General features: G+C 35.6%; 2 protein-coding genes across 4 annotated transcripts in view; both read right to left on the minus strand.

The window, feature by feature from the left end:
* Nucleotides 1–760: 760 nt before the first annotated feature.
* On the minus strand, nucleotides 761–4298 carry LOC142239582 (retinol-binding protein pinta-like). The gene is made up of 3 exons (XM_075311374.1): nucleotides 3940–4298; nucleotides 1108–1480; nucleotides 761–1024 (listed from the first exon to the last, which is right to left on the minus strand). Exons 1-3 carry the CDS (start codon nucleotides 4236–4238, stop codon nucleotides 761–763), a joined length of 936 nt encoding a protein of 311 aa, XP_075167489.1. The 5' UTR covers nucleotides 4239–4298.
* A 6690-nt stretch (nucleotides 4299–10988) lies between these two features.
* LOC142240060 (alpha-tocopherol transfer protein-like) overlaps nucleotides 10989–17479 on the minus strand; it is a 37129-nt gene continuing 30638 nt past the window's right edge. For 2 of the 3 annotated variants that reach the window (XM_075311781.1, XM_075311780.1), the window contains exons 2-4: nucleotides 15409–15790; nucleotides 14973–15345; nucleotides 10989–11818 (exon numbers count right to left, since the gene is read on the minus strand). In XM_075311781.1, the coding sequence (XP_075167896.1) occupies nucleotides 11561–11818; nucleotides 14973–15345; nucleotides 15409–15737 (960 nt within the window). In that variant the 5' untranslated portion in view covers nucleotides 15738–15790 and the 3' untranslated portion in view covers nucleotides 10989–11560. Of the gene's footprint in view, nucleotides 11819–14972; nucleotides 15346–15408; nucleotides 15806–17479 lie in introns of all 3 variants that reach the window. The other variant, XM_075311782.1, reaches the window with a different exon arrangement.

A 17479-nucleotide genomic window follows, 5' to 3' on the forward strand; every position in this document is an offset into this window, starting at 1 on the left:
TTTTTGTCAAAATTTTATTCGTAGTTAAAATGTTGGCAAAGTTTTATTTTTCGAAAAATGTTAGTTATAAGGCAAATTTTGTCAACATTTTTGTCAACATTTAATTTCTAAAGAAAATTTTGTCATATTTGTGTTCCTCTGGAAAAGTTTCTAAAATTTTGTATTTCTATAGAAAAGTTTGTCAAAATTTTATTTCTATAGAAAATTTTTGAAGTACCTCTTGGATGGAAAGCAATATTTTGCAAAATCTAGCAAAACATTAAGAATTCTTCCAATCTACCAAACAGTGTCCAAGTTTGAGAGGTTTCACTGTATTGATAACTAAGATAATGGGTCGTTATTCGCTGTGTATGAAAAGCATTTTGATCCCCCCATAATATAGCCTTATTTTTCATTGTTAGAGGTCATACAATAGCTGATTACTTTCATATAATATAGGCTTTAACGATTTTTCGCAAAGATTGTCACATCATTGTTATTATGATATATAAAATGAGTTAGCGAAATTTCTTTTCTTTGTCTGTTCTAACAGTATTGGCTTTTATAAATAAAAATAATCGAAACAACATAAAAATGGTTTGAAATTAAAAGATGTGTCGTTTGGAATATTCGGCATATTATATATCTGCAGGACGCATCCCGATCATTCTTTTAGTTATTTACCACTTTAACCACTACTATGAAACATTTTTAGATAAATAATGCTACTCAGTTTATCAAGGTAATACTGAAATGGTTTATTTTTTATTCTGCACCTAAATTAATCTACCACCAATTTTCGGAATGACCCCGTTAAACCTGCCGAGGTATCTGCAGACTTTGTGGCCTCTTGTTGTACTCTTAGTGACTCGTCGACACCATATTTTTCTTCCTCTTTGAAGAAATCAGCATAGGAAAGAATTTTTTCTTCCCACATATCGATCAGCTCTTGGACGCTCAAATTTTCACCACCATAATCTTTGGGTAAGAATTTTTTGGGAATTATATTGAAAAGTTCTTCACGTTTAGAGCCATGGACATAGAGCTAAAAACCAAACAAAGAAATTTATTTCATTAACTAAAATAATGAGCAAAAATCATGTTGAAACTCAAAAAACAAAAACTTACTCGATCTTGCATTTTCTGTGGCATCAATGGTTTAATCCAATTGAATATGGGTTCAAATGCTGATGGTGTATCAATAAAATGCGATGCCTTAACACGTAGTGGTAGTGCTTCTTCCGTATATTTGGAAACTTTACGCATTACCCCAGGATTAACTTGAAATAGATGTGAAACACTAACATCACTAAAGTCCAATATAAAAATTATTCCTCCCACTATAGCGGTATCGTCTTCCATGAGGACAATATCCTGAATAAGGGTACGCATTTGAGCCAATTCGCTGAAAGAAAATTTATTGGGATCATAGGCTCCATTACGAACTAAGACCAGACGTGGGCCACATTCGGTTAAGGGTTCTGGTAAATATAAAAGAATTCTGAAATGAAAACATTCAATAAAGAAATTGTATAATAGGGTGGTTCGATAAGTTATAAAAAAATTACATTTTTGGAAAGTGGAGATTTTTTTATGCCCACCACCATAGGATGCTGATTAGCGGTATGATAAGTTTGACATTCCGTTTGTAAAACATCAAAATGCCGAATTTCGACCACAGTTGGTTGAATTCTACCAAAAATGGTAGATTTTTTACTGTTTGGTAGATTGGTAAAATTCTTGATGTTTTTGTAGATTTTTCAAAATCTTCTTCTCCAACTAACAGGCACTTCAATTTTCTGTATATAGAAATACAATTTTAACAAAATTCTCTATAGAAATAAAGTGTTGACAAATTTTTGTATAGAAATACAATTTTGAGAAAATTTTCTATGGAAATAAAATTTTGAGAAAATTTTCAATAGTAATAAAATTTTGAGAAAATTTTCTATAGAAATAAAATTTTGAGAAAATTTTCAATAGAAATAACATTTTGATAAATATGCTATAGAAATACAATTTTGAGAAAATTTTCTATAGAAATAAAATTGTGAGAAAATTTTCTATAGAAATAAAATTTTGAGAAAATTTTCTATGGACATAAAATTTTGGGAAAATTTTTAAACAAAACAAGTAAGGAAAGTCTAAAGTCGGGCGGGGCCGACTATATTATACCCTGCACCACTTTGTAGATCTAAATTTTCGATACCATATCACATCCGTCAAATGTGTTGGGGGCTATATATAAAGGTTTGTCCCAAATATATACATTTAAATATCACTCGATCTGGACAGAATTTGATAGACTTCTACAAAATCTATAGACTCAAAATTTAAGTTGGCTAATGCACTAGGGTGGAACACAATTTTAGTAAAAAAATATGGGAAATATTTAAATCTGAAGCAATTTTAAGGAAACTTCGCAAAAGTTTATTTATGATTTATCGCTCGATATATATGTATTACAAGTTTAGGAAAATTAGAGTCATATTTTCAAATTTTCGACTAAGCAGTGGCTATTTTACAAGGAAAATGTTGGTCGAAATCAGAAAAACATATATATGGGAGCTAAATCTAAATCTGAACCGATGTCAACCAAATTTGGCACGCATAGCTACAATGTTAATTCTACTCCCTGTGCAAAATTTTAACTAAATCGGAGTTACAAATTGGCCTCTGTGGTCATATGAGTGTAAATCGGGCGAAAGCTATATATGGGAGATATATCTAAATCTGAACCGCGAGCTGTACTTTGCACACAAAAATACATCAACAGACAGACGGACAGACAGACAGACAGACGGACATCGCTAAATCGACTCAGAATTTAATTCTAAGACGATCGGTATACTAAACGATGGGTCTCAGACTTTTCCTTCTTGGCGTTACATACAAATGCACAAACTTATTATACCCTGTACCACAGTAGTGGTGAAGGGTATAAAAACATTGAGAAAGTTTTCTATAGAAATATAATTTTGAGAAAATTTTCAATAGTAATAAAATTTTGAGAACATTTTCAATAGAAATAAAATTTTGAGAACATTTTCTATAGAAATAAAATTTTGAGAACATTTTCTATAGAAATAAAATTTTGAGAAAATTTTCTGTGGAAATAAAATGTTTATAAAATTTTCTATAGAAATAAATTTTGAGAAAATTTTCTATAGAAATAAAATTTTGAGAAAATGTTCTATAGAAATAAAATTTTGAGAAAATTTTCAATAGTAATAAAATTTTGAGAAAATTTTCAATAGAAATAAAATTTTGAGAAAATTTTCAATAGTAATAAAATTTTGAAAAAATTTTCAATAGTAATAAAATTTTGAGAAAATTTTCAATAGAAATAACATTTTGAGAAAATTTTCAATAGTAATAAAATTTTGAGAAAATTTTCTATAGAAATAAAATTTTGAAAAAAATTTCTATTAAAATAAAATTTTGAGAAAATTTTCTATAGAAATAAAATTTTGAGAAAATTTTCTATAGAAATAAAATTTTGAAAAAATTTTCTATAAAAATTAAATTTTGAAAAAATTTTCTATAGAAATAAAATTTTGAGAAAATTTTCTATGGAAATAAAATTTTGACAAAATTTTCTATAGAAATAAAATCTTGAGAAAATTTTCTATAGAAATAAAATTTTGAGAAAATCTTCAATAGAAATAAAATTTTGAGAAAATTTTCTATAGAAATAAAATTTTGAGAAAAATTTCAGTAGAAATAAAATTTTGAGAAAATTTTCTATAGAAATAAAATTTTGAGAAAATTTTCTATAGAAATAAAATTTTGAGAAAATTTTCTATGGAAATAAAATTTTGACAAAATTTCAGGTTTCCAGAGTGTCCAAATTTGAGAGATTTCATTCACTGTACAATAAAATTCATCTGTGAAAAGTCGGCACTTCATAATTTTTTACCAACTATAGACGACCGTGTTCCGAGTCCTTTGATAACTTACCCCAATCTAATTAGTTCTCTAACTTTTGGATCTTCTATATTGGGACGCTTTAATAAATCGGGATACTTCTCCTTATATGTATAGAAATTATCCAATTTCGTTTTAGCCTTTTCCAAACTATATTTACAGCCACGAAGAAAGGCTATCAAAAATTGATCATCCATACGAGCTCGCAAATGTGGTTGTTGCTTTATCCATTCTTTAAAATTATTCAAATCGTCCTGTATCCTCTTGGGGTCCTCATTTAATTCTTCTATAGCTACTTTTTGTAAGGCTTCCGACAATGGTCTGATAGTCATTATTTTGAATTTTTGTTTTTATTAAATTCTTCCGTATTATATTACTGACTATGTTTTCACAATGAGTTACTTCCTCAAACTGTGACAAATTCCCATAAAAATAATTTATTATAATTTAACATTAAAATATGGATTTTTATTTTGGATAGTTTTGGTTTTGGTCTACTTGTTGTCTGTTTTTTTTATTGATAAGACCCTACCTTAAGCGATTTGCCGATATGCTTGTGGGCACTAACAAAAATTTTATCTATTCTATTTTTTTTTTTTCGAAAAGAGTGAACCGAAATCTAATAACTTTTAACCCATACATTTATTTGTTGATATATTTAAATATACACACTTTCTATTTGTTATACGAAGAACATAATCTGCTGATCGGTGTCAATATTATGAAATACAATATTTCATATTTTTTAAATAATTTGTATGCCACAAGAATTAGGGTGACATATTCTGAGTCACCCTGTACAAATCGATTTAAATTTACTTTAATATATTATTTGATGGGACAAATGATTCATAGTAATTACTTACGTACTTTAATTTTACCTATAGATAATATCCGAAATTTTTGGGTCTTTTTCCATGTAAATAATAATAAAAAATGATATTTTTAACCTTCAACATAGAATGACAGGTTGAATGTCATCGAAACATTCGTCTGAGACTACACGAAAAATATTTTTATTTTATTGTGATCGTCATGAAATTCTGAGTGGATCTGGGTCGCGGCGACGCAAGAGACGAAGCTGAATGTCATCTTTAGCTTGCACCATTGTGATGGATACTATGTGCTGAGTAAGGATCGCACAAGGAATAGAGGTGGAGGCCTGGCTTTCATATCACACCGTTCCGTGCAGTATAGACCTACATCGCTTGTACTAGACACTTAGTGACCTCTACATGGAATGTGTGGGGATGCCAGTCAAGTCTGGGGCTAAATATCCAGACAGAGATATAGAATGTGTATATGCCGCCGGCTGGTAGTCGTGGCCCACCTTATAGTAATGCCCACCATGAACCTTCACATTTTCTCCTGGGTAGTGACCAGAGAAAATGTCAAGCTTTGGTAGAGCAGACCAATGACTGCACACTTTGCACGGTGAACGAAGAGGCCCTCAAATATATCATTAACGTCACATGATAAATGACGTGTCCTGGGAACTTATAATTTCAATGGGGTAATCTCCCCAAAATTCTCACCATTTACCGATCCTCCGATTTCATAACCTCTGAACGCCGGACGTTCGTCAACAAAAGGAAAGCAAACTGGGGCTTCAGTGAATACGAATTAGTGACCTCTATATGGAATGTGTGGGGATGCCAGTCAAGTCTGGGGCTAAATATCCAGACAGGGATATAGAATGTGTATATGCCGCCGGCTGGTAGCCGTGGCCCACCTTATAGTAATGCCCACCATGAACCTTCACATTTTCTCCTGGGTAGTGACCAGAGAAAATGTCAAGCTTTGGTAGAGCAGACCAATGACTGCACACTTTACACGGTGAACGAAGAGGCCCTCAAATATATCATTAACGTCACATAGACTGATAAATGACGTGTCCTGGGAACCTATAATTTCAATGGGGTCATCTCCCCAAAATTCTCACCATTTACCGACCCTTCGATTTCATAACCTCAACAAAAGGAAAGCAAACTGGGGCTTCAGTGAATACGAATCGCCAATTTCCCAGCAGAAGCTGTGGGACTTGTAGATGAGCGCCGTCGTACCCAGCCCAGCCACCATGGTGCAATGGCTAGCATGCCCACCTTGAGCGCAAAAAGTCATGGCTTCAATCCTAGTTTCGATCAAACATGAAAAAGTTTTCCACATCTCAGTAATGCTGGTGACATTTCTGAATGTTTCGAAGCTTCTCTAAGTGCTTTCAACGCAATGTGGAATGCCGTTCGTACTCGGCTATGAGACAAAGATAGAATCGGGCAGCCCTCAGTGATAAGAGTGAAATTCACCACTGTCGTCTGAGTGAACCTGAAATATCTGGCTGCCATTCTTACTAATCTTACCAAGTGAATAAGTAAAATAGTCGACGAGCATAAGCGAAAGAGGGCGTAACCTGAAGTTTGTTAAGTATCCCGCGAGTGAGCAAATAGGAGAATCGTTCGCGGTATTCGAGGTTTTCGGGCCAGCCAAAAAGCTGGCCTCCAACGGATTTGTTTGCTAATGTTGCAGCATCTGGTAATACTGGTAATACCAATTTGATTACTTGGCCAGACTCTCAATGATTCCTTGCAATCACTCATAATACCCGATGTCTGTAGAAAGGGTAGGAGCGAGCTGGGGTGAATCCCCAGTAGCCACAACACTTGAGTATTCAAGCATTCCGTAAAGTTCATAGTATGACAACAGCTTTGCATGCCATTACAGCATTCATAAATAGAGGACTCAACCAGCCCAAGCCTTGCAACAGGACGGCCCTCGCGGCTCTTGACCTATGGAAAGCATTCAATAGGGTCAGCTATACCAAACTATTCGAGAACATCGAAAATACGTCCCTACCTGCAGGACCCCAACGTATATTTCTTACTTATCTGTGTGCTCGCCAGCCATACTTTTACGAATTTAGAGATAAGAAGTCAAGGCCTTGTAGAGGGGAAACAGGGAGTTCGAAGGTGGGATGATATCTCCGACATTATCTAACATCTACATATCATCTATTCCGCCCTCTCACAAACGGCGTTGGGATTGTATCATACGAAGACGACTTTACGATCATGGTATCCGAGATTTTTGTTGATGAAATTCGCGATCGGTTAAAGATCTGCCTAGGTGATCTTTCCATTTATTTCACTGCTGAAAATGTTGGGATATCCGCCACCAATTCCTCAGCGACACTATGCGACACATGCACAACAGAAGTTCGAATTCAATTGAATGTTTGAGTCGATAGTGCAACAATTTCAACAACGAACTACCCCAAGGTTCTTGGTGTTACATTCCACATCCCTCGTCTGCCAACGCCACTACAATTTGTAAAAAAGTCCCACGTTAGAAGGAAGGTTCTCATGTCGATTTCCGGCAGAATTTGGGTTGCGGACAAACAAACCTTGTTGACTATCTATTAGGCTATTGGCCGGTCCAAGGTAAACGATTCAGCGCCAGTGTGGACACCTCAGATAAGTGACTGGCATTGAAATAACATAGAGACCTGTCGGAACGCTGCCCTTAGAACTGCGATAGGTGCCTTCGCTGTACACTACTGAATTATCCCATGGAGACCAAAATCCTCCCCGTGCGTAGACACAATTGAATATTGTCAAGCTAGAGACCTGTCGGAACGCTGGCCTTAGAACTGCGATAGGTGCCTCCTCTGTACACTTTTGGATTATCCCATGGAGACCAAAATCCTCCCCGTGCGTATACACAATTGAATATTGTCAAGCTAGTATCACGCGGCAGTAACGATTCAAATCACATCTTGTGGATAGACAACCACTACCCATGTTTGATCTTCATCTTGTAGATCGCTAGATCCAGTCTTTCAAAAGAAAACCTATAGATACCATATCAGATACACAGAGAATACAGATTGGTTGTGATAACCGAATTTATTGCCAACCTCCTTTTGGCAGTTGCAGCAACCATCTGTTAGCAGTTATGACACCCGACAAATTCGGTCGACTCAATCGAATTATGGAAAAACCAACCAATGCTATGTGTAGAGTTGGTTGTATTAGACGATACAATTGGTCGTTGCTCCTTTCTTTATTTGATTACATCACCCAACTTTACCTTAACCGAATTGAAAATGATTTTTTCCTTCAGAATATTGTATTTTATTCATATTTTTTGAATGATAGAAAAGTACATAAAATTACATTACATTAACAATTAAAAAATATACACCTTTGAAAGTACACCCTCCAGCATGGATTGCAGAATTGACAGGCAATGGTAGTTAAATCTTTGGAACTCTTAGTATACAAATATTTATAAATGGCGTCATGATGGTATACCATAAAATGGGATGACATAGCCAGTCTAAAAACGCAACAAATTAAATCAGAAAATTAGTGTAGAGTTTTAAAAAATAAATAAGAACATACTCGCCACCATCACTTCCTTAAGGTTTTCATAGATAAAATACAGACGTGGAGATGAATTTTCCCATTAGAGCCGCTTTAAATGTGTAAAATGGTTCAAACTTTTACCTTTTACCGCTATAAAATTGTTCCACATCTAAAACTCGATCCCAAACAATTGAAGATATGAACTGTTTATATGACTCGTAGCAAATATGGTGTACTTAGAATAGTTTCACACTGCGCGAGTTGTTCATGGAAATATTTGATAGGCAATCCACCAAGAGTTCAAATAAACTTAGAACCGGCTGAAAATACTCCATTTTCAGTTATTTTTATTGTTTTAAATTGAAAAGACACGTTTTCCTTCAACATTGAATAATTTTTAACAATATTAATGACATTTAAAAAATATTTCCAAAGGAATTCGGTTGTGAATATCAATTGTAAGTTCTGAATACTAAATGACAGCTATGAAGGTTTTTTAAGGTTGGTTGCGCGTATCGAATTCAATCAAAAATTTTAAAAAGAGAGACATTTAGTTCAGACAACTATTTGACTTGTATTACAAACAAAACTCTATAATAATAATCGTGATATGACAGTAGGGACGAATTAAGGTTGTAAATAATGTAAATTGATTGACACAACTGTGATTTCATTGTACATGCAGAATTTTTATTGCAACAATCAATTTTCAACCAATATGTTCTCTGTGTGTAGGTCTGAACAGGATTAATGACGATGTTGTAGCTGAAGCGGTGATAAACTACAAGATTATTTCTATTGTCGGAGTCTGGCCACAGCCCATAGACCTCCTTGGACAGCCTTGGGTAGTTTTGGCCCGGCAAGTGTAGTCGCCTCATTTCTTACCTATGACAGTGACGTGTGTCACATCTGGTTAGATCTACACGTTTTAAACCACGAGATCTACCATTACAAACGAGAGCCTCTAGATCAGACAGCATACCAGACAGGTCTGAACAGGATTTATGTACACGGTTGAAAAAGACTGTTTTTCATATGTTTGGCTATAAACATTATACGTTTGGAACACAAATTTTTAAACACAATATTTTTGAGTGCAAGCATATAATGTTCATAAACTAGCATAACATGTTTGGGACATATATGTTAATATGTTAGAACATATTATGTTTGGGACATAAAATGTTTGTAAATATAATATGCTTGAATGCAAACATATATTAATTTAGAAATAGCCTATAAACATATATGTGTTTAGTAGCTTGGAGCGCTATTTAACAAGGAGCGATATTGAATTAAGTTGGTGGTTGTTGCTTGTTATTACAAAATTAACATTTTATTTTTCCTTGGGCAATTCATCAGCTACTTCTTTGGTCCTTACAAACTGTGTGGGCCGCTGTTCGAATCCCCGTCCGGCAAAAGGTAAAATTAAAATAAAAATAAAAAAATAAAATTGAATAATTTCTTCTACAATGTTTGTATTACAGAAAAAGGTGCTAAGAACTAAAAAATCTCGTGGAAGTGAGAAAGATGTCGGGGAATATACAATTGGGCAGAATCAAAATTTTGAGCATTCAGGTCGTTGTTAGCACCTATATTACCTGTTTATTTTCATAATTCATTATGATTGTAAATATATAAATAAATAAATAAAATTTTGAGCACAATATTGTTTGGGAGAATTTTTTTTAAGCATATAATATTTTTGGGTGCAAAATGCTTCCAAACATATTATAAGGTCACATAATAACATATTGTTTTTTGGAAGACAACATTATTGAATTTGGATGCAAAAATACAAAATGTTTGGAATTTAGACTACCCAAACATATATTGTTTAGACCAATATGCTTTCAAACATATTATATATTGGTAGAGATCAAACATATAAATGTTTGGGCAATACCCAAAAATGTATATGCTTGAAGCAAAATATGTTTGGGAGTATATGTTACAGAAGCGATTTTTTGTGAGGGTGTAGAAGCTGTAGCTGAAGCGATGAGAATCTACAAGGTTAATCCTATCCTCGGAGTCTGATCACCGCCCCAGCACCATAGAAAAGAGACGTCCCACTGCAGACTTTTAATATTCAGTCTAATCCCTAAGCCTTCGGTCATCTTTTGATAACTGAGACATTAATAACAGTCCACTCACTAAGTCTGCAGTTCATTCACTGCGACTCGATCTACAGTTCAATCACTGAGATTTAGATATGCAGTTGATTCGATCAGATGTTCTCCTAGCACCGGAGAAAAGAGACCTTCCACGGCAGTCTAGGGTCCAACTAAGATCAGGCAAGTGCAGCCTCCTCAATTCCAATCTATCAGTGACTGATAGCACCGGATAAAAGAGACCTCCCATGGCAGACTAGGGTCCAAATAAGATCAGGCAAGTGCAGCTTCCTCAATTCCAACCTATCAGTGACTGATAGCAACGTGGCTGACGTGTGTCCCATTTGTAGCCAGTGGCCACATGACACGCGTCACCATTTCACTCACCACCAGATCACTATGGACGCATACCACCTTAGTCGCAGAGTTCTTCGATCTAAATTGAAGCTGATGTACCAAAAGAGCTACACCAAACGTGGACTTTGATTTTTCGAGTTTATTTTTAGGAAAAACTATCGATTGTTCGAAAAGTCGACATTCGATTTTTGTATCCCTAAATTAAAGCCACAGTTGTCAATCTATTTAGAGGGAATAAATAAAAAAAAAATAATTCTATTTACATATATATAAGAATTTTTAATTAATCAATCATTTACAGCAAAAACACACTTAAAAAATATTTGAATGAAAACTATATTTATTTTTGTATCTAATCAAATGATTGCATAATATACGATGTCCTGGACCAAAAACTGAGTTTTTTCCTTACGACTGCAATAAATTTGAAATGAAAAGAGAAGGAAAGAGACAACAATAGTAATAATAGTAATAACAATATTAATAATTTATATATAATATAAATTTACGCACACTCAAGATCTTACAAAACAAATATACACTGAAAAACAAAACAAATATACATACATTCAATCTAGCAATTAAAGAATTACAACTAATCTTTGGTAGTTATTTTTTTGAATTAAATATAACGATAAATTTTTAATTAATTTTGTTTTTACATTCCACATAAATGAATGATATCCAGTTTTCTCTAAAATATATATCAATACCAAGTATGAAATGCAAGCCAAAAATAATACGTTAACAATTCTTGATGGAAAAATATGTCAATGAACTTAAAATGTCTATACATTCTAGGTGTTAGTTTTAGTGGATAACCCATTAATCGGATTCCAACTTTCTAAAAGACCCATCCATTCCAAAATCGGCTTCTACAATATATGCCCTATCAACATTACGATATTCTTCATCAGTACCATAATTGGATTCATCTTCAAAATAATCTCGATACTTCATCACTTTAGCTATCATTCGATCGATAATGTCACGCATAGTTCCATTACTCCCACCATATTCGACTGGTAGATATTCACGGGGCACGTGTTCATAGATAATTTCATGTGATGAGCATACGCTTATCTGAAAGAATACAAAACAAAATGCATAGATTAAATATCAATTTTGATAAACAAATATTGGGTCAATAGAAAAATAAGTAAGGCGAAAACTACTGCTAGACACCCTAAACCAGTAGGAATAATTAAAGGTGCGAGAGATAGTTGAGATGTGCATGAGGGAAATTTTTGGGGGCTTTGAAAAACATTGTGGAGTTCTAAAACAATCTAGCTACGTTCGCCTGTCTATTATAATCAATCTATCATTGACAATTCGCTATGCAGTTGGTTCGCTTTATCACCCACTAGTTGAGCCTTCGGCCTGCTTTTATATCTGAGACATCGTTATGCAGTCCAATCCCTAAGACTTCGGTCTGCAGTTCAATCCTGGAGTCTTCGTCATTCGTTTCAATCCCTAAGATTCGATACGCAATTGATTCGCTGAAGTTTCGATTTAGTATCAGTCGCTAAGGCTTCGGTCTCCAGTTCGGTCACTGAGACTTTAGCCTGCAGGAACTCGATGTTAGACTTAATCTATAGTTCAACTACTAAAACGTAGGTCAGCTTTTCAATAACCGATTCTTCAATATGCCGTTGATTCCCAGAGGTTTTTATCTACAATCTACTAGTGAGCCTTCGGTCTGCTTTTGATAATAGTCCTCTCTATAAAACTTCCGTTTAGAGTCCAATTCCAGGTTAGGTTAGGTGGCAGCCCGATGTATCAGGCTCACTTAGACTATTCAGTCCATTGTGATACCACATTGGTGAACTTCTCTCTTATCACTGAGTGCTGCCCGATTCGATGTTAAGCTCAATGACAAGGGACCTCCTTTTTATAGCCGAGTCCGAACGACGTTCCACATTGCAGTGAAACCACTTAGAGAAGTTTTGAGACCCTCAGAAATGTCACCAGCATTACTGTGGTGGGATAATCCACCGCTGAAAAAGTTTTTGGTGTTCGGTCGAAGCAGGAATCGAACCCTCGACCTTGTGTATGCAAGGCGGGCATGATAACCATTGCACCACGATGGCTCCCAGAGACCCGGTCTGTAGTTCAATCACTAAGACTTCGGCCTCCTTTTCAATCACTGAGATTTCGATATGCAGTTGATTCGCTGAAATACTGATCTATAATCCACTATTTGAGCTTTCGACATGATTTTACAACTGAGACTTCGACTTCATGTAATTCACTGAAATTTATTCGCTGAAACCTCAATCACTGCGACATTGGTCTAAAGAAAGGTGACTTGGGTCAGCAATTCAATCTCTGGGACTCGATCTGCTGTTCTTTATCACTGATTTTTTAATATGCAGTTGATTCCCTGAGATTTTGATTTACTACTGAGCATTCGGTCTGCTTTTCATAACTTAGGCATCTATATGCAGCTCACCCCCTAAAACTTCGGTCTGCAGTCCAGTTACTGGGCTTCGGTCCCACTGATTCTTCAATATGCATTTGATTCCTGAGATTTTGATCTACAATTTAGTAGCTGAGCCTTCGGTCTGCTGACTGAGGCTCGATCTGCAGGTCCAACCACTGAGACTTCGATTTGCAGTTAATTCTGGTTTGCAATTGGAGTCCTTAGTCTGCATATAATATCGGATACTTTGGTTGGTAGTACATTCGCTTAGACTTTAGTTTATAGTACAATCATTGAGTTTTGGGTCTGTATTGCAAATACTAAGACTGCACCCTCTCGCTGCGACTTAAGTTTAAAGTTGAATCGCTGAGACTTCGGTATGCATTTCAGTCACTGAAACTTCGATATAAAACTTAATCAACAGAGACTTCGGTTTGTAGTCTGCTTTTTGAGATATCGGTTTACAGCTCAATTAGGTAGACTTCAGTCTGCTCTGAATTACAGAGATGAGACTGCGGGCTGGTTGTTAATCACTGTGGCTTCGAACTGCAGTTCTATACCTATGACATCTGCCTGCACTCCTCTCCCAAACAATGAAACTTTAGTCTGCGGTCGCTTCGGTGCGACTTAATCACTGAGATATCGGTCTACTCTCTGAGACATCCGTCTGCAGTACATTCCCTAAGACCTCGGTTTATAGTTTATTCAATGATGCTTCGGTCTGCAATTCAATCTATGAGTCCTTAGTTTACGTCTACTTGGTGATTCTACGGCGTATAGTTCAATCACTCAACTAACTCATTCACATAGACTTGCCTGCAGTCTCTTCACTGCGACTTAGGTTTAAAGTTAAATCTCTGAGTCTTCGGTATGAATTTCAGTCACTGACACTTCGGTCCACAACTCAATCAATGGGACTTCAGTCCGCAGTCCCTTCGCTACGTCTCAATCACTGAGACTTCGGTTGCAGTTCGGTAACTATGATTTTGCTTAAGTAGTCAACTCTCTGAGACTTCCGTCTGCAGTCGATCCACTAAAACCTCGGATTATGGTTTCCTCACCGAGATTTCGGTCTACAATTCAATATAAGACTTCGGCTTATTGTTCAACCACTGAGACAGTAACTTCGAATTACAACTCAATCACTGGGACTTCGGTCTCCAATTCATCGAGACTTTTTTCTGCAGTTCAATCAGAGAGACTTCAATCCGCATTTCAATCCCTGAGACTTTGGTATTCAATTCAAATGTTGAGCAGAGTGAGACTTTGCGAGCCACCGTGGCGCAATGGTTAGCATGCCCGCCTCGCATACACAAGGTCGTGGGTTCGATTCCTGCTTCGACCGAACACCAAAAAGTTTTTCAGCAGTGGATTATCCCACCTCAGTAATACTGGTGACACTTCTGAGGGTTTCAAGCTTCTTTAAGTGGTTTCACTGCAATGTGGAACGCCGTTCGGACTCGGCTATAAAAAGGAGGTCCCGTGTCATTGAGCTTAACATGGAATCGGGTAGCACTCAGTGATAAGAGAGAAGTTCACCAATGTGGTATCACAATGGACTGAATAGTCTAAGTGAGCCTGATACATCGGGCTGCCACCTAACCTAACCTAACCTAACCTAACCTTGGGTACTTTAGCTTCACTATCTTATATCTTATAAATTTAAAAACCAATACAGATGTTCCATTATAAGGTTTCCAGTTTGATCGAAGATTTCGAAATCATCAACTGTGGTGAGTTATTCAACAATATGAAATTTAAATTCAAATACAACTCCCTTCATCAGCGATACCGTTTTCCAACTTCAAACCTTACCCGACTTCTCATCTTTTCCGGAAAGAATCCTCTCAGCGTATTGAATCCCTTCTCAAACGGTGAGGGTACATTAATAAAACATGTGCCCTTTTGACGCATTGGCATTGCTTCATCGGCGAAGGTAGAAAATTTTCTCAATAGATCCGGTTGTAATTGAAACAAATGGCTACCCGTAACACCATTCATATCCATAATTTCTAAAAATCCACATACAGTTGAACGATCATCTTCGATCATCATTATCTCACCGAACATGGAACCAACACGAATAATATCGGCAAATTTATATTTATTGGTATCATATGAGGCTGCACGAATAATGGTCACACAGGGACGACTATCATTTTCGGGCATGGGAATTTGTAAAATGACTCTGGAGAAGAAGAAAGCAAAATTATACAACATCGTATCTACATGCTATGCTATGACCACCTACCCTTCTCTTATAATTTCCAAAACTTGTGGATTATCCACAATACGTCCTTCATTAAATATTTCGGGTATAGCAGCCTTTAGAGTATAATAGCGATCCAATTTTTGTTTTGCCCTTTCCAAACTGTATTTCGAACCACGAAGGAATGCCAACAAAAATTGATCATTTGTACGAGCCTTCAAATGTCTTTGACTGTGAATCCATTTGCGTAATGTAAGGACATAATCAGCTATTTCATCGGGTTTTTCATTTAATTCACATATGGCAACTTTTTGGAGGACTTCCGGTAGAGGTCTTATAACTGGAGGTGTATCAACGGTAGCAGGATTCATTTTGTATCAGATCTCTCCCTTCACTTGGTAGTTTCCAAAGTTCCTCAAATAATCTGCAAATTAAAAAACTGTAGCAATAAAAAAAGTTTTTTTTATAGATTTATTACCAAATATCATCAATCGAGGATGATATATTGGATTGTTTGCAAGTGAAAAAAACAGTCAAACTTTTCTACAGTGAACTTCTACACAATGAAGTTCTCTCTAAAATGAATAAATCTTAAAAACACTGCTTTTTCTTTCCCATTTTCTTGAATTCTGATATAATTTCTATATAATGCGCTTTACAGAGTATCAGTTCTTCCGGACGACAGTGCTCGTGTCGAACATATCCCATATATTGTGCACATTATAAGTTAAGTCCGAAGGCATAATCGATACTGCTGCATGATCGATAACACATTTATCGATTATTTAGTCATCACCGACAAGTTGTATCGATCCGTCACACTGTAAGATTTTTTACAAACACTGACATTCCGTCAGGAATAACTGATAATCTGTAAAGCTCATAATGAAGTAATTTTCTGGTCCCAACAAGATTCATTATTTTTAACCATATGCCTAAAAGTATGCTTCACATAATAATAGCTTTATAACTAAATACATAGAGTTGCCAGTTGAAATTTTTATTATTGAAACGCCTGTCGATTTGGTTGTTGAAAGAGCTTTAAAAATAATTGGTACACAGTGTGTATCGATCACTGTAGTCCTACTTCGGTTACACGATTTAATTTTTATACCCTAAATCAAATGGTGCTCAGAGCCAGTCGAAGACGCCGCCGAATATGTCAACTCATCTCGACTCAAAATTAGCCGCCAAATTAATCAAAAATATTGATTTAAATCGGAAAAGTTCATTAATAATTGTTGTATTTTTTTGTCAAAATATTTACCTTTCTATCCAAAATCCGTCAGTATCAAGTTGCTATAATAAGTTTGCAAAAAATTAGCTCAGAAAATTTGAATGAAATGTAAATGTGACTATAAGATTGGTTGTACAACTAATCTCACTACCATTCGGACATCTTCAAATTGATTCTATAATGTATAATTGTCCGCCGCTGAATAGACAAATTTATATCGGCTTAGCCGTCAAGCTGCCTCCGCCGAAGGCAAAAAATTTGTGTCAGCCGCCGCCGGCAAAAATGGGTCGGCTTCATTCTCTGACTCAGAGCATAATCTGCCAAAAAAATGGACCTACCAGAAGTATTGATTTTAGACCCCAAAAATATATACCGATCGACTCAGAATCACCTCCTGAGTCGATGTAGCCTTTGGTGTCCGTCCGTCCGTCTGTCCATGTATTTGTTGTTCTCAGGATTGCGATCGCAATTATTAATCGATTTTGATGAAATTTGGTACATAGTATTCTTTTGGGCAAAAGGACGAATTTGAATTGAATCTGGCAATTTGGCTATCTTATGCATCGCCCGATTTTGACAAATGGGACCATACTACGCTTATTTACTAACCGATCGTCGTAAAATTTAACACAATGTAGTACTCGTACCTTTTAAGTCTGCAAAATCCTCCATATATATGTATTGCCCGATTTTCCCAAAATGGCCTATAAAACCCCTATTTATTAACCGATCTCTTTCAAAGTTTTCAGAATATAATCTTCTATAGTATTTACTCTATATGCAGAGAATCATCGAAACCGGCCCAGGTTTGGATATAGGTTCCATATATGGTACGTATCGCCCGATTTTCCCAAATTTGGCAATAAAACCCTTATT

Source organism: Haematobia irritans, chromosome 5 (genome assembly GCF_050003625.1).
Source record: "Haematobia irritans isolate KBUSLIRL chromosome 5, ASM5000362v1, whole genome shotgun sequence".
NCBI lineage: Eukaryota > Metazoa > Arthropoda > Insecta > Diptera > Muscidae > Haematobia > Haematobia irritans.

What these genes read in the sequence shown, in the direction of transcription:
- LOC142239582 (XM_075311374.1), bottom strand. Translation starts at nt 4,238, where the DNA reads ATGACTATCAGACCATTGTCGGAAGCCTTACAAAAAGTAGCTATAGAA. An exon ending in AGAGAACTAATTAGATTGGG is followed by an intron (nt 1,481 to 3,939) that starts GTAAGTTATCAA and finishes TTTTCATTTCAG; the next exon opens with AATTCTTTTATATTTACCAG. An exon ending in CACAGAAAATGCAAGATCGA is followed by an intron (nt 1,025 to 1,107) that starts GTAAGTTTTTGT and finishes TTTGGTTTTTAG; the next exon opens with CTCTATGTCCATGGCTCTAA.